Source organism: Myotis daubentonii, chromosome 18, assembly GCF_963259705.1.
Source record: "Myotis daubentonii chromosome 18, mMyoDau2.1, whole genome shotgun sequence".
Lineage (NCBI taxonomy): Eukaryota > Metazoa > Chordata > Mammalia > Chiroptera > Vespertilionidae > Myotis > Myotis daubentonii.
The window spans coordinates 30147020-30172826 of NC_081857.1; the positions used below are offsets into that span (position 1 = coordinate 30147020).

The 25807-nt window shown below is 48.3% G+C and overlaps 3 protein-coding genes across 13 annotated transcripts; 1 reads left to right on the forward strand and 2 right to left on the reverse strand.

Annotated features, from left to right (window-relative positions):
• Positions 1–1198: 1198 nt before the first annotated feature.
• Positions 1199–10838, reverse strand: CHTOP (chromatin target of PRMT1). Of its 10 annotated transcripts, none has more exons than XM_059674127.1 (7): positions 10535–10837; positions 9488–9569; positions 8019–8172; positions 7342–7425; positions 5251–5437; positions 4320–4457; positions 1199–2506 (listed from the first exon to the last, which is right to left on the reverse strand). In XM_059674127.1, the coding sequence occupies exons 2-7, from the start codon at positions 9550–9552 to the stop codon at positions 2301–2303; spliced, it is 834 nt and encodes a 277-aa protein (XP_059530110.1). In that variant the 5' UTR covers positions 9553–9569; positions 10535–10837; the 3' UTR covers positions 1199–2300. The 10 variants fall into 10 exon arrangements, with proteins under 10 accessions (XP_059530110.1, XP_059530105.1, XP_059530104.1 ...); XM_059674122.1 differs by lacking the exon at positions 10535–10837 and adding an exon at positions 10275–10394 and having other exon boundaries at positions 5251–5434; XM_059674121.1 differs by lacking the exon at positions 10535–10837 and adding an exon at positions 10275–10394.
• A 1303-nt stretch (positions 10839–12141) lies between these two features.
• S100A1 (S100 calcium binding protein A1) lies at positions 12142–13689 on the reverse strand. Its single transcript, XM_059673581.1, has 2 exons — positions 13549–13689; positions 12142–12467 (listed from the first exon to the last, which is right to left on the reverse strand). Exons 1-2 carry the CDS (start codon positions 13687–13689, stop codon positions 12324–12326), a joined length of 285 nt encoding a protein of 94 aa, XP_059529564.1. The 3' UTR covers positions 12142–12323.
• A 3113-nt stretch (positions 13690–16802) lies between these two features.
• On the forward strand, positions 16803–24384 carry S100A13 (S100 calcium binding protein A13). Of its 2 annotated transcripts, none has more exons than XM_059673578.1 (3): positions 16803–16957; positions 18311–18505; positions 24175–24384. In XM_059673578.1, the coding sequence occupies exons 2-3, from the start codon at positions 18353–18355 to the stop codon at positions 24325–24327; spliced, it is 306 nt and encodes a 101-aa protein (XP_059529561.1). In that variant the 5' UTR covers positions 16803–16957; positions 18311–18352; the 3' UTR covers positions 24328–24384. The 2 variants fall into 2 exon arrangements, with proteins under 2 accessions (XP_059529561.1, XP_059529563.1); XM_059673580.1 differs by having other exon boundaries at positions 16806–16957; positions 18308–18505.
• The last annotated feature ends 1423 nt before the right edge of the window (positions 24385–25807 follow it).

Below are 25807 nucleotides of genomic sequence, written 5' to 3' on the forward strand. Positions count from 1 at the left end.
CCTCTATCCCCGCTAGGTTCCCCTTCATGCCTTTCACTCTACAGAGGAAGTATTTGGGTATATTATCAGAGGTGGCTCAAAAGTCACCAGATTGAAATATATATCCTGAGGGAAAGTTCTAGGTAAAAAGTCATTTTAGGGGAATGTAGTTGCTAACTACTTTGGGGGAGGGTTGGGGAAAAATCCTAGGTCACCCAGGTTATATGAAGAGGGTAAGGAGCCCACTCATCCTGCAGCTCCCCCTTCCTCTCTCTTCCCAAAGGGTTCCTAGAAACCCTGCATGTGCCTGATGCAAGGCCACCAGGGATGTGACGTTTGCTGCCCACTGTTGACCAGCACCTCCCTCAGGGCCTTGGGGGCTCCAATGGAGATATCCCTACACCTACCCACACCCACGTAAAAATACCTTTTATTCCTTCTAATTAAAGGTTATGAACACCTATCTGGGTTGAAGACCTCATCTCCATCCATTCTTAGAGGAATTACAGTACACTCAGAATCCAGGTCAGATTGGCTGTCAGCATGGTTAAATCCTATCCCCATGTGATCTTTTCAAGCTCTCCCTTCCACAGCTAACTAAACCACTGGCTGCACCGAGGGGTTAAGTAAAGTAGCTTAGGTCAGACAGACAGGATTCCTGATCAAAACTTCCTTCCCAGCATGCAATGAACACAACCCAACAGTTTAGGCACCAGGTAGCTCCATGGTAATTGGTTTGCCTGGAGGTGGTTAGATTCTTTTCCCTTAAACAATGCAGGGAAAAAGGGAAACCAGTGCTGGGTTCCAGGATACTGCTTGAACTTTGCATGGACCAAATGGGTCAGTACATTACTTCGTGTGGTTAATCTTTCTGCAAGGCTTACTCAGGGACAGACAGATTCTTCACTTTCTGTCCCAAAGCCACAATACCCCTTTCCTAAGATTTTTTAAAATTTATCTTTTTATTTTTAATCCTCATCCGAGGGTATTTTTCAATTGACTTTTCAGAAAGAGAGTGGAAGAGCGAAAGACAGAAATATCGATGTGAGAGCACACACACATTGGTTGCCTCCCGCACACACCCCCGACGCCCGGGTCGGGGAGAAGCCTGCAACTGAGGTACGCGTCCTCGACCGGAATTAAACCCAAGACCTGTGGGTCTGCAGTTCGACACTCCATCCACTGAGCTCCCAAGAATTTTAACACGACTATGAAGGACTCAGCTCTATAAGGGGTATATTAAGGTAGTGTTACAGTAGCCATAGCATCTCCAAGAGCACAACAAATAAAAAGTCCTAGCTGGATTTGAGAGAACAATTTCTTGTTATAATAAACCATAAATACAAGATTCTACTGAAACGAACAGTTGACAGAATATGGTTGAACTTACAAACCTTCAAGAGAAATAAGAGGGTCAAACAAAGCCAATGTATGGAAAAGCTCAAGACTGGTTTGGGATAAACCTAAGTATTACATTCAACATGGGTATCTTCTGACCCCTCCCCAGCAGGTATCTGCCATAGTTCTCCCATCCCTTCTGACGCATCTGCTTAACCAATGGCCTTTCCCTCTCCACTGCAGGTGTAAGCCAACTCAATAGCACCCCTTTGGACATGATGCAAAGCCAAGAGGCAAGTTTATAAATCTTATTCCATGGTAGAAATAATGCACACACCCAAACCAGCTCACATATGTGGTATCAATGCACATGGTAGCAACTTCCATCAAATCAGAGCTGCTACCATGCATAACCTGTCATGTGACACTGTAGCTAGGCCAATGTTCCTAATTTATTATATTAAAATATCAACGTGGCAGAATGCATTTTTGAACTCCAGGTTTTCTAACCACTTCTAAGTGGCTATTAAAGTGATAAAGAACAGAACTGCATCACAGACACCTAGGCATCAGGGAGGAGCATTGAATGGATTCTTTCTGGGACTTTCAGAGAATAGAGAGATGAACAGAGGAAATGTTAGACAGTCAAAGCATATATGGCAGGTGAGGGGAGGCAGAGGTGGAAAGAAGGCCAACATATTCATGTTCAAAGAGAAGTCTGGGAAAAGGAAAACACAAACCAACCAACCCAAACAACAAAACGAAACCAAACCCAAATCAGAGGGAAAAAGGGTTTCATACAATAGTTATCAAAAAAGTAAAAGAACACACTAAATGCACACACTGGTGGCAAGTAAGTCCATAGTCTATTGTGACAGGTCCTTCCAGAATCAGTCAGGTAGGCTCTTCTCATCTGTCATCTCAAGGTTATTTACAGATGTGGTAACTTTTTAACAAGTCTCTCAGAGGAGGGAAGGCAGGCTTCAATCATTGGTTTCAGGATCTGTCTGTGCCATGTAGGCATCCAACTCCGCATCCAGGTGTCCTTTTGTTTTCGACATGTATGCATCCAATTGGTTGTCCAGCTGTTCCTTGGTCAGTACAGGGCGAGCAAGGGCACCTCTCCCTCGTCCACGGCCTCGGCCTCGGCCTCCAAAGCCCCCTCTTCCCCGACCTATCATACCCCGACCTGGCCCAAGGGAAAAAAAAGACAGTTACAAGTAGGTTTAACGGGTGCTCTAGTAAATGCCCCTTAGAGCAGTGGGGCCTAGCTGAGAGGCTGAAGGGCAGGGCAAAGAGGAGAAGTCTGGAAAAATAGGAAACACACTGGGTAGCAAGCAACACATGGAAAGCACACATAATGAATCCCTTATTATATGCTCACCTCTAAATGCTATTTAATTTAAAAAAATTTTAATGTTTCCTAAAACAAATTACCTCAACTTTGGGACCTACTATATAAGCTCATAATTAAAATACATTACAGACAAACTCATTTATTAAGATAGGGAGAAAGTAATAAGGACACAGAGCAACAGAGGTATGAAGCCAGTTTTCAAATTAAGCTTTATTGGAGATCCTTCTGGAAAATTAGCTCATCTCTCCTCAAACTTATCAAACCTAAAGACCTAAAGAGCTGACCCTATGTCAGGAGACTGAGGAGTTATTTTTACATAGGAACAATGTGGGGAGATGGGAAAAAACATCCTGAGTAGTCTCAGCCACTTTATCTGCTATTCTAGATACTTATAACAATTATGGTTATCTGAGAGGTGGTTTCAATTCACTTTAACAAAACATACTCAGCTAAGACTTTGACTCCCTCACCCCTGTGTCGTTGCTCAGAAACCAAGTCAAGATAATTTGGAAACATGCTATTTCATCCTGAAACCCAAACTAGCTTGCACTTCACTCAATAAGCCAAGCAACATATAATAGGCGAGAAGAAAACAAGCCCTTAGTTATCAAATTTCCTTTCCTAACAGTTATTATCCCTTGGCAACTTTAAGGTCATAAATTATGGACCCACCACACACTTTAAAAGGACCAAAGCCAATATATACAGGGTTAAGCTAAGAGAGTAAAAATTTTCTTTTTCTTCGACAGATGTTGGGAGTTTTCCACTGAACTTTAAGCCAGAAAATTCCCATGAGATCTGGCATTTTAACAGCAACACCATTAAAACCCTTCCAATCTGGGTCAAGAGGTCACAAGACAAGTATCACTAAGTCTCAAAGGTAAGATTGTTATCAAACATGAGTCAGTCAGTTAACTGACACAATACCATCCTTGCCTTCTACCTCCTGGGAGCAAGCAGGAACCTTTACCCCCTCCCTTTCCTCCACAGGCGGGCATATCCTCAACTCCCGAGAGACTTGCCACCGGGGAGCATGTGGTCCTGGGCTAACCCCTTGAGCCTGTCTCCAAGGTCCCTTTGGTTGCTTCTTCTATCCCAGGCCCTTCCTTGTTTCACGGTCCCCAGCTTTAATAAATGTACTCAAAAAGTCATCTCTGGTTTCCCATAGACACAAACTTTACCTTGAATTTACTTGGTTTTAGAGTCATTACCCAGTTCCAGATCTCATCCTTATTTTAACTCTGCTTCATTTTTGTACACCTTCCTCTTTTAGATTTTTAGACTCAAAAAAGGGGTTTTGAGTTATGGGGTGCGTTGTGTGTGGTGGTGGGGCAGGGACAGAGAAAGGTAAAACCCCAAACTGACCACTTTGTCATCTTAACAATACAATTTAAATTCACAAGAGTCTGGAAGACTGCACATACAATCTGGCTCTATAACATGTACCTACTAGTTCCTAGAAAACCCAGGACAGACTTTTGCACTACCACCACGTGAATTTAGAAAAATAAGCCAGTTTCAAAAAACAAAACAAGACAAACAAATAAGCCTGCCTACGACTTGAAGCTGTGCAGAAAGGTGGCTCTGAGCTTTAAAGGGAGAGAAATAAGAGGGAGCTATTCTCTGAAGTTGGTAGCTGACTAACCTCTACCACCGATTCCGCCACGACCCATAGCTCCACGCCCTAGGCCCCCTCTCCCAGGACCTCCACGACCTCGAACACCACCTCTTCTTAAGCCCATTCGGGGAGCTACGGCTCGTCCACCTCGGAGCAGGTTTTGACCTTAGAGAGGAGGCATACAATGTATATGCAGGTAAATCCAAGAGAGACAAAGTAGATTCTAACCAAAGGAAGGCGGTAAGGGTTAAATAAGTTAATTCAGGTAATTTTTAGGCTGGGTGGGGAAAGCTGCATATGGAGTGTGAACAGATTAAGATTAAACAAGTCTGATCAAAAATTCATTTTTTGGAAGAAGCTGGGAGGAGTTAAGGTAATTAGGAAGTATGTACATTTAATAAGTATCTACTGAATAATCAGATAGGTACCTAACATTACGATAAATTTACACATAAATGATATGGTTCCTGTTCTCAATACACTCTTGTAGGGACAAGAACTATACAGGGAACAGTGCCCCAAATGTATATATAGCTAAGTGCTATGGGTCAACTTGTCTTCTTTTTTATAGATGTAACAGTATTTCACTAGCACCAGGAAAAGAGATGACTGGTTAAGATATAGGCCAACAGACCCATACATTTCTTAAGACTTGACTTATTGCTAGAACTTGAATGTGCTTTGATTCAAGCAGCAGCAGGGTGTTTTAAAATGGAATGGAGATGACGTGAATTACCTGTTGTTACGCAGGTCATAGCCTCTCACCATTGCACATTATCAGAAAAGGTATGGTATTGATAAAAGGACATGCAGCACTATTAAAAATATGTGATATCAAGTTATTAATTATATTAATACAAATTCAGGCTTAAAGATGTTAAACAAATGTGTCCATAAGCAGCCCAAGAGAAAAGGAAAGGGGGTGGGGCTCGACAATTATCAGGAACACAGCACTGACCTCGGAGCGACATCCCGCCCCTAAGTAGGGTTCTTGTGGCACGTCCCCCACGTAGTCCTCCTCTAGGCAAGCCTCTCTGGATTAGGGGTAGGCCTCGTCCTCCGATCGCTCCCCTGGCCAGGGCCCCTATGGGTCGGCCTAACCGTGCCTGGATGTTACTCTTACCCAGGCGCTGCTTTAAGCTCTTCTGGAAGAAAAGGTGTTGGAGGGATTGAGATCAAAAAAGCAATCCAGTGGGATTTTGTAACTTAAAGTGCAGAGAAAAAGAAGCAAGTGAGATGACTATGTGGAGGCAGATAAACCTGCTGTGGGTGTCATAAGAATGTTAAACTAGAAGCAAGCCTCAGAACATGACATAAAGGCAAAATTCTGATCCAGAGCTTCTAAGAAGCTTGAGAATGGTCCTATGAAATTGGCATTACAACAAATTAGCTTGCTAGTTTGCCTATAAAAGTCTTACACCACTACTTGAAACTTAAGTTTTAGTAAGAACACTCTATATTCCAAATCCTGATTCTGTTGTTTTTAAATCACAGATTGATAATGATATGACTTGATTCTTGATTAATACTTGCCCAAGGACTACCACTGTCTTCAAAGGTTTACTCAAACACCATAGGAAGTTCATCCAGGTGGGGCAAAATTTAAATTAAAAATTCATCTGAATTCTTGTGACTTAAGAACAACATTTGATTTCTCAGAGGCCAATGTGTTCCATTTTTCCTGAGTACATATCCCCAGACGGTCCACTTTTTACCTTAAGACGTAAATAAACACAAAAAGTCAAACCTCCTTTTCTTAATTTCTTAAATAGCCTCAATTCCATGTCTACCCTTGCAAATAGCTCCATTAAACCAGTATAATGACCTTTAATTCAAAATGAACATATAACTCAAATGTATCTCCAGAGAGAGACAGGCCAAATTTGCATCAGAATAAAGACAGGTGAGCTATAATCACAAAACGCAGGCCCACACTCCAGGACAAAGACACATCAGAGGCAAAGATTTTCAATCATTTGTCCCTAGAAGAAAAATTATAAAGACCACATACCAAAGAATTAAATTTCTTCAAAGAAAAAGGTAACTGTAGCTTTGAACACAATCAAGACCTCAGCAAACTTGTTTTTCTATAAAGCCATCAGTCAATATAAATTAAAATAAATTCTATGTATCCTTAGGCTTCACCCATAAACGACTACCAATGACTTTTGCAATCATATAGTCTGAGTTATTATTATTAGCTTTCCAGCACAAGATCATAAACTACTTCTAATCAGAGGGCCAGTCTTTGAACATTATGCACCTAGCGTGAGCAGGTATAACCAATCATAAAAGCCCATGACATCACTCTCCTGACTGCATACTATTATAAGGTCAGGACTTCATTCTACATGTCGTTTTGTTCAGGCATCCTGAGAATACTCTCCCAAGACCTGTGTTTTAAAGGGAGAATGTACAGCACTTAGTTCTTCTCCCTTCCCAAGCCTTACCAGCCACCAATATTGGTCTCTAACATTGACAGGAAGCTTAAGGATGTCCACTATATCACCCAGTTTCTACTCTAGAATTATGCTGTATGCTAAGGTAGCCACTAGCCACATGTGGCTAATTCAAGTAAATAAAATTAAAAACACAAAGAAACACCTGCCCACCCCCTGCCCCCAACCAACTAAGCTCCTCAATCGCACTAAGCACATTTGAAGTGTTCAAAAGTCCCTTGTGGCTAGTGACTACAGTATTGGAGAGCACACAGGACATTTTTACTACTGTAAGAGTTCTATTGGAGAGTGCCACTCCTGAGGCTATTTCTGCATAGCCTATATTTAAAGCTTGTTGAAAGACCCTTTGGAATGATCTGTCAGAGACTTGTTTTCAACCATTTTTTATATTTACTCCTAGAAAACGGTGGTGCCTTTTACTGCTTTCCTGAGTCAGGGACGAGCACAGTCACTCCAAGGCTTAAGGTAGCTGAAGCAGAAGGCCTTGTTTATTTTTGGTCAGTGAGCCCAATGGTTCTGGGTGGGGGTGGGTGTTATATTTAACTGCTGAATTTATGCACAGCCATGCAGTGCTACCAGTTAGTCCTTACAGTTGCATGGCACCGCCCTTCAGACGCCCAGCCACAGCTTGGACATATCCTTCCACAGCCACTGTCCGGACTTGCATATAAAGTCTATGAATAATAAAGAGCAGGTTTTTATTTCAGGTCTGAATAGGATTCTCTCTTACTGGAAATCTGAAAGCAAACCCATTAACTTTTAAATTACTCAGTGCTCTTGCTGGACTTTACTGACAAAAATTTAGGTGCTGCGGAGATGAGGGTCATCCTATTATTTCTATATGTTAGCACTGAAACCACCGACTGAGGCCATTCAGACCCCTGGACTAGGGGAGAAAGCACATCCCTGATTTGTAAATCATGTAACAGGGAATAAAGGATTTTTTGAAGGTCATCTAAAACCAAAATTTCTTTGTAGAAAAAGCCAGTGAATTTACTTTAAGGGCAAAGGATCAGAAAACAAGAGATTAGCACTCATTGATAACAGAGAAACAGGCCACATTGATGGCAAACACCCTAAAAAAGAGAAAGACAACAAAGAGTTACTTATTGGTACCTGACAAAATGGGGATTCTCTGAACTTCTCTTTCTTGCAGAGAAGTTTCAGCTTTTGGCCCGAGCCACCCTGTATCACTCCTGACAGTCTTAGTGGACTGCCTGACAGAAATCACCAGCTGCTTCTGGAATGTTCAGACTCATTCTCTCACCTGCTTAAGCTTTAATGCTGCCTGGACAGAGGGTCTATTTTCCATCTGCTGGGCCAGTCTTCTGTTTCTGGCACTGGCTAGCTGCTGCTGTTGCTGCATCGAAGCCCGAATATTCACTGGCATCGGCTGTTTGTTCTTCAGCATATTAGTAAAGCTTCAAGGTCGAACAAAATGGATGTTTAAATAAAGCTTTATTATAAAACATTTATTGGCATTTTCATGGCTTGCTAGACCAGGAACTCCAGATCCCACGAACTTTTAAGTAAAGCGGTACACTTAGATCAAAGCTGATGTGGGTTAAAGACTCCTCTGCTTCCATAAACTTGCAAGAATCAGAAACTTAGAAATGCAGCTAAGTGCAGCACATTCAATCAAAAGTGATAACAAGGGCTCAAGTAACGGCTTTTAGAGAGGTGAAAGGTATGAAAAACACGCAGTAAGCAGATATGATGACAACACGAGACAAAAGATGTAGCTTCAAAGACAAACAAAGAAAGTCAAAACCCTGGGAGAACTGAGGGTGCATTTTAAGGGCAAATATAAGGAAGGACTAGAGCACCTTCAAAGCCCATGGAAATAATGCGCCCATGTAAGTTATAGGAATGCATCACATTTTCTTATGTGTTTGTCCACTTAGTTATGTGAATACAAAGCATTAGTGTATCCAAGAGAAAAGGAGCACATATGCTTCAAAAAAGGCAAAAATATACGTGGTCTAAAATCAACTTAATAAAATCACTGGCCAAAGGCTCTCAATGAACAGAGCCCTCATAGACAGAAACCGCCTTTTAATATCTTTGATTTTCTTAGTCTGAAATGATTAAATTTTTTTTACTTCAACTATTTCTGGAAAAGTTAGATTAGTTCAACTGTTTTAAGAGTTTGTGAAGACACTCTATTATTTCTGTAAAATAAGCTTAATGGAATGGAAGAGAAGAACACTTAGCTGTAAAAGAATCCAGAACAAAAACAAACGAAAAGCAGAATGGAAAGAAAGTGAAATGGAGCAAAAGCAAGTGCCTCTTACAAGGCCCAAGAATGGCATTCAAGGGCCTTTGGACATATTCAAAGCTTGCTACCCGCCTCTTACAGGCCAGACACAACACTGCTGGCCTTGGACTGGGCAGCAAGCCTACTGCAGCCAGGGTACCGTGCTACCAAGCTGCACCATCCCCGTGTCAATGTTAAAAAAATGTGAAGAAAAGGGAGGGTGTGAGGAGTCTTTTTAAAATACATCCCACCAAATCAATACTTCAGACAGCTTAACATAAAAATCTACTGGTAAGGGGTTTTGAAACAACTGCCCAATTTGCTCTGTGTACCACATAAATAAGATGCAACTAAGAACAGAGGTCTGTAGCCTTCTGTTGGTATTTAGTTTTAAAACCGGCTTTTGTGCATTGGACCCCAGGGCCAATTTAAGGAATGTTTTCTTATGAACGAGCTGAAGTTGCTGTTCGCTGCCTCACCGCTCATTTAGAGACATCTTGGTGGTGCTTTTTAGCACAACTTTCGGTGCTGACTGTGCAGCCATCTTCAAATCCCGAGGATCTACAAAGGACAATAGGCAGAATGAGCACATCAGAAACAACAAGGGCCTCATTTCTACCGGGGCCCAAGGCAGCAGTGAGTACGTGAGTGAGTGAGTGAATGAATGAAAAGGCCTGCATCAAAGACTCCTGAAGACCACACTGAAACTCATTCCAGGTGCTTAAGCTTCTAAGACAGTCATGTCAAACTAGCACACTTCAAGGCCAAGGGCCAGAAAATACCTGCCAAAGCCTCGCGGACCCAGGCCTAGCTGAAGGGAGTGTTTAAGAGTCTGGCTTTCCATCTAGCGCAGTCCTCAACCACCTTGGCTGCAAGGAGCTTTAAAAAAAAAAAAATATGCAGGAACCTGGGCCCAAACCAATTAAACCTCGATATCGGGTGGCGAGGTCTGGGGATCAGCAACCGGAGAGGGGAAGAAAGGCTACCCGGCGCTTCCCACGTGCAGACCCGACCGAGAACCACCGGCGCAGAGAGGACACAGGCAGGCCGAGTTTCAAACTGACATCGACTCCAGAACGAGAGGGGGCCTGGGCAAGGGGCTGGGGACCTGGGGGAGGGGTGGGGGGAGGGGGCAGGCCAGGCTTCCCGATCGGGCATTCACCTGGGCGTGAGCGCCCGGAGAGCGCTCGATGACATTTAACCTTAAAGCTGCCATGACTTTCCAGCGTCCCCCCAAACCCCGCAGTCCTCATTTCACCTCCCTACCATCTCGAAGTGCTGGCAAGACCGCCAACTTTGCTCCACCCGCCAAACAACTCTCTTTTTTATCCACATCAAACCGCAACCTCTCGCCGCAGTCCCGCCGCCAGTTTCCAATCCGCGCCCCGCCCCGCCTCGCGCCCCGAGGCCCCGCCCCTCCCCGGGCTCCCACGCGCCAGCACCCTCTCGGCTTCCACATCCCAACCCCGTCCGGTTCGCCGGCCCTTCCGCTCCCCGAGCCTATCCTTCTCACCACAGAAACTTACCGAAGGAAAAGGACGCCAGTGCTCCTCCCGGGGCTGCCACGACGGCTGCGGAAGGGGGGCCGGGGGCCGGCCGAACCTGAGTTGATGGTGAAGGGGCTCGGGCGAACTGGTTTGGCTGGCTAGATGCGTAAGTGGTAGACGGCTAGGTCAGTTCGCTGTTGGCTGGCTGTCTGCTGGGCTCAGCCGGTCCACCTGCCCACACGGCCTGCCCTTTCCTGCCTTTCGTCGGTGCCACCGCAACCGCCGCCACCAACTCCCGCTCGGTGCCCAAACAAAATGGCCGCCACGCCCAGTGCGGAGTGGGACCGGCTAAAATGGCGTCGACGCAGTTACGTCATACGTCAGAGCTGCGCACAACTAGGGGCGGGGAGGTTTGTGCTACGCCTGCGCGGGAATCGGGGCGGAGCCGTAGAGAGAAGGCGGGGCTTTAGCGAAGCCCCCTTCTGAGAGCTCGCGGTGCTTGGCCCGCGGAGGGGCGTGGCCAAGGCCTTGCATTTGGAGGTTCTTCTAACCCGCAGGGTTGTTAGTACGAGATCTGGGCCCCTCCGAGAAGTTTTGGTCCCCGTGGGAATCGTGTTCGTATTTCCTCGCGCGTCTGCTCGCTTCCCCAAACTAAGGCAGAGCGTCTAAGATGCTTTATGCGGGCCCGGCCGGTGTGTCTCAGTGGTTGAGCGCCAGCCCCTGAACCAGGAGGTCACGGGGTTCGATTCCCGGTCAGGACGCGTGCCCTGGTTGATGATGTTTCTCTCCCATCATTGCTGTTTCTATCTCTCTATCCCTCTCTCTTCATCTCTGAAATCAATAAAAGTATTTTTAAAAAATAAATAAACTTATTAATTTGCACTGGTTCTCCCCACCTTATCATTTGCTCTCTCCAGAGAGTTGTGGAGTGCCATGAACGCCCAGCCACCCTCTACTGGATCCTGTTCCAGTCACCGCCCCCCTCCATATTTTCCTCTTCACTTTCTCCCCTCCCCAACTTGGCCTGAATATTATTAAATTGTTAAATCCTTATTTGGGTGGAATCTTTGAGTCCCTGATCTCCCTTCCAGGTCTTCCCCTCATCAGCCATCTATGTGGATTTTGATACAGACATAAATGGGGTTTTCTAATGCCTGGATACACAAAATGCTCAAATGTTTGATGAATGAATGAATGAATGAATGAATGAACACATCTTCAACCCTCCACCCTCTTCAACCCCCATGTGCGCCCATCAGGATCCTAGCATTTCTGTGTATGTGGTTAATGGTCGAGCGTCCTTACTGGACTTTATCTGTGTGAGGGTTAGGAGTGTGTTTGTTTTATTCACTGCTGTATCCCCGGTTCCTACACGATGTCTAGCACATGGGAGATCCTCTAAATGTTCTTTTAAGGGAAATTCTCCTTCTGGCTTTTATAGCTGAGAAGCTAACATCTCCTTCACTTCCAGCTGGAACCTTGAACCCTTCCCTTCCTGGGCCTTGAGACTCCCTCAAGTAGGAAGAGGCAATGGTTCTGTGATCTCTCTCTACATAAGATTCCACCCCAAACAAGGCAAGTTGGAAGTGAGCTACCTTTACTTCCCCCACCCACGTCCAGAGCCCAAAGGAGACAGACAGCAGCTGTTGAGAGAGAAGCCTTTAATGAAAGACGAGTTGCAGGTCTGGCCCACTACTCTTGCGCCCTTGTTGGAGGGTGGGCAAAGGTGGGACTATGGGGAGGGGCAGGTGGGGAGGAAGGAAAGCAGGGTGTAGGGGCAGGTATGGCAGGGCAGAGGGGAAGGGCGCGGCCCACTGGGGCTGTCTGCTCAACTGTTCTCCCAGAAGAAGTTGTTACAGGCCACCGTGAGGGCAGCCACCAGCACCACGTACTCCTGGAAGTCCACCTCCCCATCTCCGTTCTCATCCAGCTCCTTCATCACTTTGTCCACAGCATCCGCATCCTTCTGGGCCTGCGAATCGAGGAGATAGAGAGAGCACTGTATGGCGATGTCTGTAGCGCTGAGTCAGAGGCAAGGGGGTGGTTGATTGGGGAGAAGGAGACAGAGATGAGCACGAGGGGGAGCTACATCTAAATATGAGACTCTTCTGCTGCCCTCCTCAAAACCGACACCCGGAGTCTCCTGTTGCCCACAGAATAAGCTCCTCAACAAGGCAGAGTAATGATAACATCAGGTATGAGTCGAGTGCCTGCAATGGGGTAAGCACTACACCTGGAGTTTAGGAGCCTTGTCTAACGTAACAGTATGAAGCAGGCTTCATTATTCCTATTCTAGAGAAGAAACAAGTGGACAGCTGGTGGTTAAACAACGTGTCCAAAGTCACACGCTAGGAAGTGGCAGTGTCACAATTGGAACCCAGGTCTAATAAAATCTCAAAGCTGTTTCACTTTTTACTTCTCCTTTAGCTTTTTTTTTTTTTTTAAATTGATGAGAGAGAGAGAGAGAGAAAGAAACATCGATTTGTTGTTTCACTTACTTATGCATTTATTGTTGCTTCCCCTACGTGCCCCGACCAAAGATCAAACCTGCAACCTTCGCATTTGGGGATGACGCTGCCTGGTCAGAGCTAGCCTATTTTTCTGCATCCTTCACTCTAGTCAAAACTGCTGTGCATGCTGCGTATTCTTCCTGCCAGGCTTTTGTTCATGCAGATACCTCCTCCTAAGATGTCTGCATTCACCCTGATAGCCTTCCACTGGAAATCTATGGCTCCAGTGCCACTTCTTTGGAGAAGCTGCCCCACTTCAGCCAGGTTAATATCCTCCCATAATATTTTCTGCCACTTCTGTTAAGCGTCTGTGTGCTTCCTGGTGTTCAAGGTTTACTTTCAGGTGTCAGTCTTTCCCTGCTAGACTGTGAGCCTTGTTTCTGATGTACTGACACAGGGCCTGGCACCGGTGATGAATAAATCAGGGTATTTTGACTTGAACCAGGAGAGGAAGGAGATGGGTGAGCTGGGCTGGGCTGGGGAGATGGCAGGGAGATGCCCACTCCATACCCTCCCCCCACCCCCATTCCACCCTGTGCTTACGTCCAGGAAGCCAGAGAGTTCGGTCTGCAGCAGCTCTTTCAGCTCCTTCTTGTTCAGCTTGTACTTGTCCCCCTCCTTGCCCGAGTGGGCATGGAACACATTGATGAGAGTCTCCATCGCCGTCTCCAGCTCAGAACCCATTGCGCAGCTCACCTACCCACCCCCCACCATGGAAGTGAGCTGGGAACCATGCTCAGGCCCTCACCCCGACCCTGGTTCCACAGCCCCAAGAGCCTTGAGATCGGAGCCCCGTCACAACGTGCCTTTCCCTGGGACTTTATGATGTAGGGCAGTGATGGCGAACCAATGACACGCGTGTCAGAGGTGACACACGAACTCATTTTTTTGGTTGATTTTTCTTTGTTAAATGGCATTTAAATATATAAAATAAATATCAAAAATATAAGCCTTTGTTTTACTACGGTTGCAAATATCAAAAAATTTCTATATGTGACACGGCCCCAGAGTTAAGTTAGGGTTTTTCAAAATGCTGACACGCCGAGCTCAAAAGGTTCGCCATCACTGATGTAGGGGAACCCGAACAGATCTAAGTCCAGACCGTTCTCTGTGTCTCTCAATCCAGACGCCAGCCAGGGGAGTCGGGGTTTGGGGCATGGAGGTAGGATGGCGGGAGCGGCTCTAGAGGCCTGCAGTGGACTTCGCAATGTCTCCGGCTGCCTGGGCAGACACGGAGGAGGGTGTGGCAGGCAGGCAGGCAGGCAGGGGTGGTCACAGGACCCAGCCAGGCTTCCTCTGGCTCTATTTTTACCCTGGACATTGCCTGCCTAGCACAGCCAAGCTCTGCTGTTGGGGGTGGTGGGCTGGGCTCCTCTCTGCTGCCCACCCCTGGCAAAGAGTCCGTCTGATGCCCCTGGACACCTGGTGGAGAAGGTGCCAGCCCGAGTGGTTGGCCCAAGGTTCATGGGGAGAGGGTCTCCTTGCCTCTGAGCTTCCTGTCAGCAGACTGGGGGCCTCTTTTGGTCTTTCAACTCTGTTCTGACCTGCACATGGCACTTTGGCTCCCTGGGGTGAGCCTCCATCACCTCTAGTTTGGTTCCTCTTACCTCCCCTTCCATCGGGTAGTGGTGGGAAGGGAGAGAGGGATGTCTGAGCCTTTGCCCTGAAGCCAGAGCTTCCAGGGAAGAGGAGAGGAGAGACATGTGTATGGGGGGGGGGGGGGGGATGTCGTCCCTGCTGCCGGCCACTCCCACCCCAAGGCCCAGCCTGGTAGATGTGGGGACAGTGGCAGCAGGGAGAAGGGGACTGGCATGTATTGGGGGAGATAAAACGCTGAGCGAGTAAGGAAGGTCCTCTGAGTTTAAGGGGCTGGGAGAGAGGAGGAGAAAAATGAAGGGGTCCGTTGAGGAGAGGAGATCGCCAAGCCAGGGGTCTCTTTCCCTGGGTCTTAGGACAGGCAGCCCCTTCACAGCCTCAGGGGGCAGCTCAGGTATCTCAGATCAGGTGTCCCCATCCTGCCCCAGGCCTGAGGGGCTGGACAATAGGCCCTGATCAAATGACATCCCTGCTCTTCAATGGGGCCCTTGTGAGTGTCACCTGAACTCTGGACATGAGAAGCGGTTGTCACAGAGACCTGGGGGAGATGGAACCCAAGCCTGGCTGATGGAGGGGATAAGGGGCGTGTGAGGGAGGAGTGCTGGAGGCTCAGTTACAGGCCCCAGCCCGGAGGGGCACCTGGAGCTCTCGAGCCCGCAGAGCAGCCAGGCATTTTATGTAGGGGCTGTTCAGAGAGGACCTTGACAGGGAGGGGCACCTGGGAAAACAAAGAGAAAAGAACTGGGGGAGAGAGGAGTCTGGAGGTCTGGGCAGAGAAAGCGGAGGAGACGGGAGGCGACACGCAGGGAGAATTGGGAGTGGGTGTAGTTCCCTCGCGCCCCCTCTTCCTGATACCTCTCGGTTTATGCCCTGCCACTCTCAGGCTGCCCTGGGTCGCAGCTGGCTGGGCAGGGGTGGCAGAGCAGCTTTTCCATCTGCTCTCGTTCTAATCTCAGTTCTAATCTCACTGGAAGTGAGCCCAGGGTGGGCTGCCTCCCCAGCAGCTGGGAGATGGAGGGAGCCTTGGGAGGGCACTTGAGGGCTCCCTGGTTGGAGGGCCTGCTCTCCTGGAAACTCAGTGGCTGGGCTCCCCACTGGCTGCCTCACCCACTCACCTACTTCCCAGATATCCCTCTGCCCTTCATTTGCCTCCTCTCACGACCCTCCAAACCCTGACTCCCCCGATTCCCAAACTGCTATCATCCGAACTCCCCCCAGACCCTCCGTGCACCACAATGCCACCGTCCCCAAACTCTTGGAGCCCGACTGAGGTCCCTTCCCCCCAGCTGGCCAGGGTTGGAGCGGGCAGGGTACTTACTGTCAGCTGGGCCTGAGGCAGGAGCAGGTTCCAGACAGACGGACAAGGCTGCGACTGTGGCTCCTGGAGCTGTGTGGGGAGACCTGTCTTCAGTCCTCCTTCCCCACTGACCCCCCTCCATCGGCTCCACCCCTTCACAGATAGACACCCAGTGGGGCAAGGGGCCAGGAGTGGACAGAGGTGCCCTCTGTCTTCTGGGCTGGAACAAGCTGCCCTATGTCTTCTTTTCCAGGCTTGGTCGCCTCTCCCCCACTGCTGGGCCCCAAGGCAGAGCCTAGGAGGAAGGGGAGTGGGAAAGGTCCTGAGAAGGACACTGAGTGCCCCCCCTTAGGCCCCCCCCCCCAGTACCTGGTTGTGGCCAGCTAGGCAGGGAAGGGGAGGAGCCCACTGAATAATTTAGTCTTGGAAGGCTCCCCCAGGGGTTCCAGGATGAGACTCCAGGAGAGATTGCAACCTGGGTCCCCTCTATGGGTCTCAGTCTGATCCCATTGTCTGTGGGGCCTCAGTCTGGGACTCTCTGAGGGGATCTGGGCTGCAGGGTCCTTAGAGAGACCCCATTCTGAGGGGGGGCTTCTTAGATCGGGCCTCTCAGTGCTGAGCGCCCTCCCTTGTTTCTTTCAATCTGCAGTCACGCCCTCTCCCCCTAATACACACTCCTGATTAGACGTGGGGGTGTGGTGGGACTCAGGTCCCCGTTTTGGGAGGGACAGGACCGTAAGCTGCACGCTGAATGGGATCTGGCCAGGCAGTTCCAGGCAGGTCCTCTCCCCCCACCCCACCCCCCACCCCAGCCAAAAGGGGGTCTGCACGTGGGCTGGGCTAGCGCGGGGCTGGGGGAGAGCCGGGCTCCAGGGCAGATGGCCAGGCGTGGGCGGCGGTGCGGGAGGGGCAGCAGCCGTGGGCGTCTCCTCGCTCCAGAATCAACAAGGAAACTTGTGTCCTCCGGGTTTGGAAGCGGCGGGCCTCCCGGCCTGAGCGCTTATAAACCTCAGCTCCGCTGCTCGCCCGCGCTGCACCCCATCTGCGCGACTCGCCCCGGTGAGTTGTGTCCCCCGAACTCGGGAGGGAGCCCGAGGAGCCTTTTCCTCCCTGGGTTCCCAGGCCCCGCCCCGGAGCCCTCGGCGGGGATCTGGAAGAGGCTTGGGGCCAAGCAGCCACAGGCCCCGGGAGCGAGCGGAGGGGCGGCTGGCAGAGGATGAGGGGCAGGTCCCCCAGCCCTCCTCTGCCCCTGGGCTGGGGGTGCGGGGCGGAACCCCTCCTGGGTGGCTGCAGTCGGAGCGGGGCGCGGGGCGCTTGCAGACCGGGCTGCTCTGCGGGGAGGGGCAGGCCGAGTGCCTGCGGGTGATGACTAGGTCCCCGCACAAACAAGCAAGCTCTGGAGGCAAGCAGCCTCCTGGCCCTTTGAGGTTGGGTGAGGTTCCAGCAAGAGCCCTGGGACTGAACCCCACAGAGGGGTCAGGAGGCTGACAGGGCTCCCCTCAGCCTGAAAGCCTCCTCCCCGAGATGCTGTGACTGCAGGCGTGGGCTGGAGTGTTGTTGTTCTTGTGTTTTTTCTCTCTCCCCCCTGCCTCCTCCAGCTGGACCTCAGTTTCCATCATTGTTAAGTGAGGCGTGTGCACCATAGTTTCTCCTGCCCACCCAGCTCTGATGCCCTATGGACCTCCTGGCAGGAGCTTTGGGTCCAGTCCTGTGTGAGGGAAATGAGGCCAGAGAGGCACAGAGCAGACACAGGAACCTACAGCATCTTCTGATGGGAGCACAAAGCCCACTAACGCTTCCCCTCACACAGACACAGAGTTGCCTAGTCACACACACACCAGGCAAGATCAGCCAGGACCACTCGCACAAGCAGTCGACTACACACTCTTGTCCACAACACATCTGTGGTCAAAGTTCAGGCTGAGGGACCACCACAGCGAGGTCCTTAACACACAGGCACTGCAAAAGGACCCCTGGGGTGGCTCAGTGGTTGAGTGTTGACCTATGAACTAGGAGGTCCTGGTTCGAATATTGACCTGGGCACATGCCCAGGTTGCAGGCTCGATCCCCAATAGAGGACGTGTAGAAGGCAGCCCACCAGTGATTCTCTGTCATTGATGTTTCTCTCTCTCTCTACCACTCCTTTCCTCTTGGGAGTCAATAAAAATATATTTAAACAACAAACAAACAAACAAAACAGAAGGACCCTGGACTGAGATCTAGAGAGGAAGGGGTTTCTGGAAATGAATATCCTTCCCTGCACCTGACCTGAGGCACTCCCCTGCCCAAGCTCCATCCCTGTCTTCTCCTTCCTTCCCCATAATGCCTTGTCCAGACAGAGGCTTGAGGTGGCCACCAGGACAGGGGCACTCTGGCCTATCCCGACTCTCTCTTTCCTTCCCCTCCCAGCAGGTCAGCCCCCAGAGGACATCAGCTATAGTCCGCAGGATCCTAATGGCAGCAGAGCCACTGACTGAGGTGGAGACAGCCATTGACACATTGGCCCATGCCTTCTGCACCTTTGCAAAGCGCGAGGGCCAGAAGGACAGCCTCAACGTCAGTGACTTTAAGGAAATGGCCACTCAGCAGTTCCCTCACCTGCTCAAGGTAGGTAGGGGTCTCTGGGCCTGAGGTTTTGGCAGATAGTGACTGTGAGACTCTGTATATGTGACACGGCATTGCTGGGCACAGTCATGTGACCACAGGTGTGTTGTGGAGAGGAGTGCAGTCGACTGCTTGTGCGAGTGGTCCTGGCTGATCTTGCCTGGTGTGTGTGTGACTAGGCAACTCTGTGTCTGTGTGAGGGGAAGCGTTAGTGGGCTTTGTGCTCCCATCAGAAGATGCTGTAGGTTCCTGTGTCTGCTCTGTGCCTCTCTGGTCCCATTTCCCTCACACAGGACTGGGCCCAAAGCTCCTGCCAGGAGGTCCACAGACCATCAGAGCTGGTGGCCAGTAGAAAATACGGTCCACACGCCTCACTTAACAATGATGGAATCTGAGGCCCAGCTGTGGGGAGGGGTTTAGAAAAAACTCGACAACAACAAAAACAAAAACAAAAAACCCCACAGTCCAATTCATGTCCTCATAGGCTCTCAGCAACTGTGCTTCCTGCCCACCCTCTCTGGGAATCCCCTCAATCACGTGCCTGACAAGGTCATTCCTTCTTTCCTCACTGGACAGAAGAGGGATTTAAATGTCATCGCCACTGGGTTGGTACATCCTCCCCAGGCTGCTAACAGTTTCTTTCTGAAAAGTCATGGGCACATAAAAGTGTGTGAAGATGGGTTTAAAAGCAAGCAAACTGGTCTTTGAAACTCATAGTCTATCATTTGCAAAATCCCCTCCATCAGTGGTCGGCAAACTGCAGCTCTCGAGCCACATGCGGCTCTTTGGCCCCTTGAGTGTGGCTCTTCCACAAAATACCGACTTCTGAGCATGGGCCACGCAGTTTCAATTGCACTGTACATGCGCGCCCACACGTGGTATTTTGTGGAAAAGCCACACTCAAGGGGCCAAAGAGCCGCATGTGGCTCGAGAGCCGCAGTTTGCCGACCACTGCCCTACATCCTTAGATTTCCCAGACCTTTCCCTTCCTCTTCTCACAGGAAACTTTAGATTCTCTCCTGAAAATACAGCATTTCCTGTAGCCTCGTCACATCGCACATAGCGAGTGGTTTTTCTTCCAAATCCAGCTTCCTCTGGGCCTGGAAATGCAGGAGTGACCTCTTTGCTTTTCATCGCTGCCTCCGGATCTTCGTTTTTTCTTCTTTCTAAATGCCCAGCTCCTTGGAAGCTCAGATACCACCTGCTTTTTCTTAGAGCTTTTCAGCTCCTTCCTCATTGTTTTATTCTCATTGCTGGTACTGTCATTATCCTTAGTATCCACAGAGACAGCCCCTCTAGCACTTGGCCCTTTCCTTTTCTTGAGAATGCCTCACTTCCAAAGATTCTGTCTTCTTGCATCTCAGCATTCCACTCCTCTGCTCAGGCTTCAGATCTTGTTATTACCGAAATAACGCACCACTTCCAAAGTCTCAATTTTAAGCCTCCCTTTCTCTGCCTTCTACCTCCGGTCATTCTGATTTTGCTTCTCCGTAGGGGAGTAAAAATGAATGTTCTTCTGGCTATCGTAATCAAATTAACATGCGATAGATTAAGAGGAGAAACTAACCAAATTTAATACATGTGTATACATGGGGGTTCCATAAGAAAATGGGGCCCTAGAAGAGTAGAGGGTTATATGCCATTCTGGAGCAAGGAGAAGGGGGGGGCGGGGATTGTGATTTGGGACTTGAAAGGGCAGGAGGGCAATTCCCATTGAGACAGAAGAGCAAGTGTTTGGCAAATAATGTTTGCGGGGCCACCTTTAACAATGGGGCACAGAGAGGACTTTTACCAAATGGGCTTTGCCAGGTTCCTCACTGTCTATCACACAATATTCATATTAAACTATAGTTATCTATCATGATAGTTCCTTTATGGAGCAGGTTCTCTATCTAAATTCTTTTAGGGCCGAAAGCGGTTTGGCTCAGTGGATAGAGCGTCGGCCTGCAGACTGAAGGGTCCTGGGTTCGATTCCGGTCAAGGGCATGTACCTGGGTTGCGGGCATATCCCCAGTGGGAGATGTGCAGGAGGCAGCTGATCGATGTTTCTCTCTCATCGATGTTTCTGACTCTCTATCTCTCTCCCTTCCTCTCTGTAAAAAATCAATAAAATATATTAAAAAAAAAAAAATAAATAAATTCTTTTAGGCATTTAGGGGGAAGGTCAAAGGTCTTTTCCTGAGTCTTTTTTTATTTTTTAAAATCCTCATCCAAGGTTATGTTTATTGATTTTAGAGAGAGAGGAAGGGAGGGAGGGAGGGAGAGAGAAACATTGATTGGTTGTCTCCCTTATGCACCCAGGGTTGTCAGTGGGGCAGAATAGGGGGAGCGGGATATTTATGTCTCTTGTAAAGTTTAGAGTAACCAGTCGAACCAGGTGTAGGCAGTCCACTGGAAACTGGGTGAGGCGGTTTACTGGAAACTGAAAGCTGTGTCATGTCTAGCAAAACCTGAAATGAGAATAATGGGAAAACTGAAGGGAGGGTGAGAGCCCCAAGCAGGGGGTAATGGTAGAGAATATGCCTAACAATAATCTGTAGAGTTGGCTTTCTCTCTCTCTTCAATCCTCAACCAACAATATGTTGCTTATTTATTATTTTTTAAAAAATAGATTTTTATTGATTTTAGAGAGGAAGGAAGAGGGAGATAGAAACATCAATGATGAGAATCATTGATTTGGCTGCCTCTTGCACGCCCTCTACTGGGGAACAAGCCCTAACCCAGGCTTGTACCCAGACCAGAAATCGAATCCAACCAATGTTCAACTACTGAGCCACTAAGGCTGGGCTGTTTTTTTTAAAAATATATTTTATTAATTTTTTACAGAGAGGAAGGGAGAGAGATAGAGAGCTAGAAACATCGATGAGAGAGAAACATCGATCAGCCGCCTCCCGCACACTCCCCGCTGGGGATGTGCCCGCAACCAAGGCACACACCCTTGACCAGAATCGAACCCAGGATCCCCCAGTCCGCAGGCCGACACTCTATCCACTGAGCCAAACCGGTCTCAGCATGGGCTGTTTTTTATTGATTTTTTTAGAGAGAGGAAGGGAGAGAAAGAGAGGGCTGGTTCTCTCGTATTATGCAGATTTTTACTGGTGGATCTCACATGTTTATTTTTCAATAAGAATTTTAATAACACTTAGTCATGGTAAAAAAAGACCCTATAGCCCTGGCTGGTGTGGCTCAGTCCAGTATGCGGAAAGGTTGCGGGTTCGATTCCTAGTCAGAGCACATACCTAGGTTGCAGGTTAGATCTCCAGTTGGGTGAGTAGAAGAGGCAACCAATCCATTGATAATATTTCTCTCTCCCTCCCTCTCTCTATGAAAAAGTCAGTAAACATATCCTCGGGTGAGGATTTAAAAAAATAAAAAATAAAAAAAGAATTCTGTAGATTGTTAGTTGGGATCATGTAAATAAATTTTAGGAAACATTTACATGTTTACACCATTGAGCCTTTCTTTCTAAAGAAAGGTATGTTTTTATATTTATTCGAATTTTCTTTTATATTCAATACATGTTCTGAGGTCTAGTTGCTAATGTGTCAGGGCCTCATTAACATAACACAAGACACCTTGCTCATGCTCTACACTTAGGATATTCCAAAGGTTTTGGGAGTTCTGAGTCAGGAGCTGTGGAAGACCACAAGCTGTATATATTATAATTATATTTTGATCAGTCATCTGAAGGACCGAATATATATTTTTTATAAATCACAGTGTTGCATATATCCTTCAGTTCAGTTTTCTTCACAAAACCTAAACAGATTTCTACATTTATGCTAAGTGCTTTATTTTATTTTATTTTTTACTCTCTCTCCCTCTCTCTCTCCATATATATATATATATATTTTTTTTTTTTTGGCTAATCCTCACCCGATGATATTTTTCCATTGGTTTTTAGGGAGATGAAAGAAAGAGGGAAAGACAGAGAGAAACACTGATGTGAGAGAAACACATCGACTTGCTGGAGCTTGACTAGGGCCCGGGCGGGGAGGAGCCTGCAACCAAGGTACATGCCCTTGACTGAAATTGAACCCGGGACCTTTTGGTCTACAGGCCGAGGCTCTATCCACTGAGCCAAACCAGCTAGGGCTATTTTTTACTATTTTAAATGTGATCTGTCTATTATAGTTTCTAACTGGTTAATATTTATATACCTAAATATTACTTTATCACTTCTAATAGTCTTTTTGGGGGGGTGAGGGTAGACATACAGAATAGTGGATAAGGACATAAGCTCTGAGTCAGACAATCTAGGTTCAAATGCAGGTTCTAGCATGTCATCCTTGGTTAGTTATTTAAGCTTTCAGAGCCTTAATTTCTCGTCTGTGAAATGGACTCATAATAATGTTTTTGGTTGGATTGGTCTTGCATTTGTTCAGTCAGTGTTCTGTCCTGTCCTGATGCTGTTCTAGGCTTTGGGTCACAGTGGTGAACAGGCATCTGCTACGTGCCAGACATCCTCCCGGGATTGGCATTACAGCGGTGAACAAGATGGGCAAGGTCCCTGTGCTCATGGACCCTTTCATTCCAGCAGATTATGAAGATTAAATGAAGCCAACGAGTGTAATGTGTTATCATAATGCTTGGAACAGTCAGCACTATTAAGTGCTTACACCTGTGGAAATGTTAGCTATTATCATTCTTTTGTGTTTGTTTTTTTTCTAGGTGTACAATGATGTAATTGCTGAGATAATAAGAAGTGAATTTTCCTCTTCTTTCCTAATACTTATTATACCTTTTATTTCTTTCTCTTGACTAATTGTATGTTTTCTCTCCTCCGATATAGTGTTACACTGGGCATCTTTGCCTTCAATTGGCAATGCTTATAGTATTCTGCAATTAAACATGATAGTAGCTTTTTTAAAAGTCTTGTGTAGCTCTTATACGGATCAGCTTTGTGCCATCTATTGAATAGGCAAATCTGCTCTGTCTTCATCCAAATATTGATTCAGATATTCAGCATCAAGCTGTGCCTGAGGCACCCTTCTCTGGTTTGACAAGGATGCATTGTTAAACAGTCCACTTTTTGGTTGTGGTTGTTTATCTGGCAACAAATGCTTTGATCATGACGGTCCAGCTTACAGTATCCTTTGATTTCCCAGGCTTGTCATGAGAGACTTAGTCAAGGGCCCTCTAGGAAAACACCTTGTGTCTTTGCCATTCCCCCAATCTACCAGGCTGGTGGCTCAAGTGGAAATATGAGAAGACATCCGGTTTATGCAAGTGAGCAGCCACAGCTTTCTGTGGGTGAGGAGGCTGGCCTGAGAAGGCTTTGAGGATGATCAGCGTGGGTCCATGCCTACAAGGGCTCCCCGAGGATCCTTGCACAAATCCCAGGGCTGGTGCAGTCGTGTTCAGAACCCACCTACACCTGCATCTCTTCCCAGCTCTATGTTCATCGCCATGTCTGTGGTTCCTAGTTTGCTGTGGCGGGGGTATTTCCACCCCAGCAAACACTATGAATCAAGTCCCCACCTCCCTGTGCTCCTCTCCCTTGGAGTTGGGCCCCCCGGCAATCCTGTCTTGGGGCTGTAGCCTCATCTCGAAGGTCTGAGCCCGGTCCTCACACTCCCTGAGGGAAGGGAATGGCAACTAGCCGTTCTTCCCTCTCTCCCTCTCCAGAACCATTGTTTCTAACCTCACCCTTCCCTTTGGTGTCGCCTTAGGACGTGGGCTCCTTGGATGAGAAGATGAAGAGCTTGACTGTGAAAGGGGACTCAAAGAGCCTGTTCGATGAGTACTGGAGTCTGCTTGGGGAGCTGGCCAAAGAGATCAGAAAGGAGAAGGAGACGCAGAAGAAGTTCGGTTGCCTGGGATAAGATGGGCAGGACCAGGCAGAACTCCACTCCCGCAAATAAAGCCTTCTCCTTAACACACCAATGTCTCTTACTCGTGCCCACCCTGATTTCTTCTCTTGAGACCAGGGGGTGGGAAAGCTCTGCTCTGACCTGAGGGTGGGTCCAAAAATTATGGGCTCTTTGAGGACCAGGAATGTTACTCATCTTCAAATATTCTGCAGCATCTAGCACCGAGGTCTCATGCTCAGGTTAGGTTGCTCAACAAATAAATGGTTGGTGAATGAATATATGAAAGGTAGAGACAGATCTTTGGGCCAGATGAGGTGACTCATTCTACTGGTGCCTCCTAGGGCTCAGGGGCATGGTCTTAGTTCCCTTTTTTCTTATTCCTGGGCTTTGCGTCCTTGGGAGATGATAGTCGTGACTACGTGCTGACGGCTTGTGTGGGGAGCCCGAACTCAGGCCCTGTTCCTCATAACTCAGTCCCTGGTTGCAGAATTCAGCCCCTGGTTGGGCGCCATATGTGGGGAGCTGGCACGGCCATGGCATACTCATGCCAGCTCAGCCTGGTTCAGTGACCCTGAGTGGGGGCGATGAAAGGCTTAGAAAAGACAGACAAGAGAATGAAAGCTGGGTCTCGGTGGGACACTGCCTCTCTGGTGGACAGCGCCAGCACCCACAGCCATGTCACTCAGGCACCTGGGGCCACGTGTTCGGACCATAGGTTCAAGCTCATAACTATAGCTGTTGGCTATAATTGTGCTGGGAAGGCTCTGCCCTCCAAGCTGGGACTTGCACATGGCCATGAAAGGACTTTGCCCTCTCCTCAGTCCAAGGCTTGAACCTGTCCAAAACACTGTGGCCACGCCCCACAGGCTTGCTGTATGCCAGGCGCTTTGCTAAACATCCTCTTGCATTATCTCAGTTACTTCTCACAGCCCTTTGAGGTTGGTTCTATTTGTAAGTCCCGTATTAAAGAGGCGGAAACAGATTTTAGAGAGGTTAAGCCATAAAGTCATGAACAGGTGGGACTGGATGGAAATCCCAGTGCGTCCGATGAATTGGCTGGATGGGTGCTTGGGAATGCTGGGCCTTCCCTCCTTCGCTCCCTGCTCCCTCCAGAGCGGGGGTGGAACAGAAGGATGGACACAGTTTCTGGTTGGAGGACTGCGGGGTAATGATGGCGGAGGTGCTGCAGGAAGCAGAACATTAGAGCACCATGGTGCCCCTCTCTCTGTCCTTGGCTTGAGTGGCATGTGGCTTGCACTGCCCGTCACCAGAGGGGGCAGGGGTGGGACAGCCCAGTGGGTGCCGACTTGCAGGGGCTGTTACTGCACGACCATCAGGTGTCCATTTGGGGCAGCTATTAGTGCAGAGGCACATGTACAGTTCCTACCTCGCACCATGAAAGGGCCCTAGATTGAGACCTTCTAAGTGCCTCCGAACTGAGAGGGACCCCCAGACTGGGACTGCCAGGGGTCATTTGTCGGAGGTACTCCAG

What these genes read in the sequence shown, in the direction of transcription:
- CHTOP (XM_059674127.1), bottom strand. Translation starts at nt 9,552, where the DNA reads ATGGCTGCACAGTCAGCACCGAAAGTTGTGCTAAAAAGCACCACCAAG. An exon ending in AAGATGTCTCTAAATGAGCG is followed by an intron (nt 8,173 to 9,487) that starts GTGAGGCAGCGA and finishes TCGACCTTGAAG; the next exon opens with CTTTACTAATATGCTGAAGA. An exon ending in GGGCGGGATGTCGCTCCGAG is followed by an intron (nt 4,458 to 5,250) that starts GTCAGTGCTGTG and finishes CTCCTCTCTAAG; the next exon opens with GTCAAAACCTGCTCCGAGGT.
- S100A1 (XM_059673581.1), bottom strand. Translation starts at nt 13,689, where the DNA reads ATGGGTTCTGAGCTGGAGACGGCGATGGAGACTCTCATCAATGTGTTC. An exon ending in AACTCTCTGGCTTCCTGGAC is followed by an intron (nt 12,468 to 13,548) that starts GTAAGCACAGGG and finishes CTCGATTCGCAG; the next exon opens with GCCCAGAAGGATGCGGATGC.
- S100A13 (XM_059673578.1), top strand. Translation starts at nt 18,353, where the DNA reads ATGGCAGCAGAGCCACTGACTGAGGTGGAGACAGCCATTGACACATTG. An exon ending in AGTTCCCTCACCTGCTCAAG is followed by an intron (nt 18,506 to 24,174) that starts GTAGGTAGGGGT and finishes GTGTCGCCTTAG; the next exon opens with GACGTGGGCTCCTTGGATGA.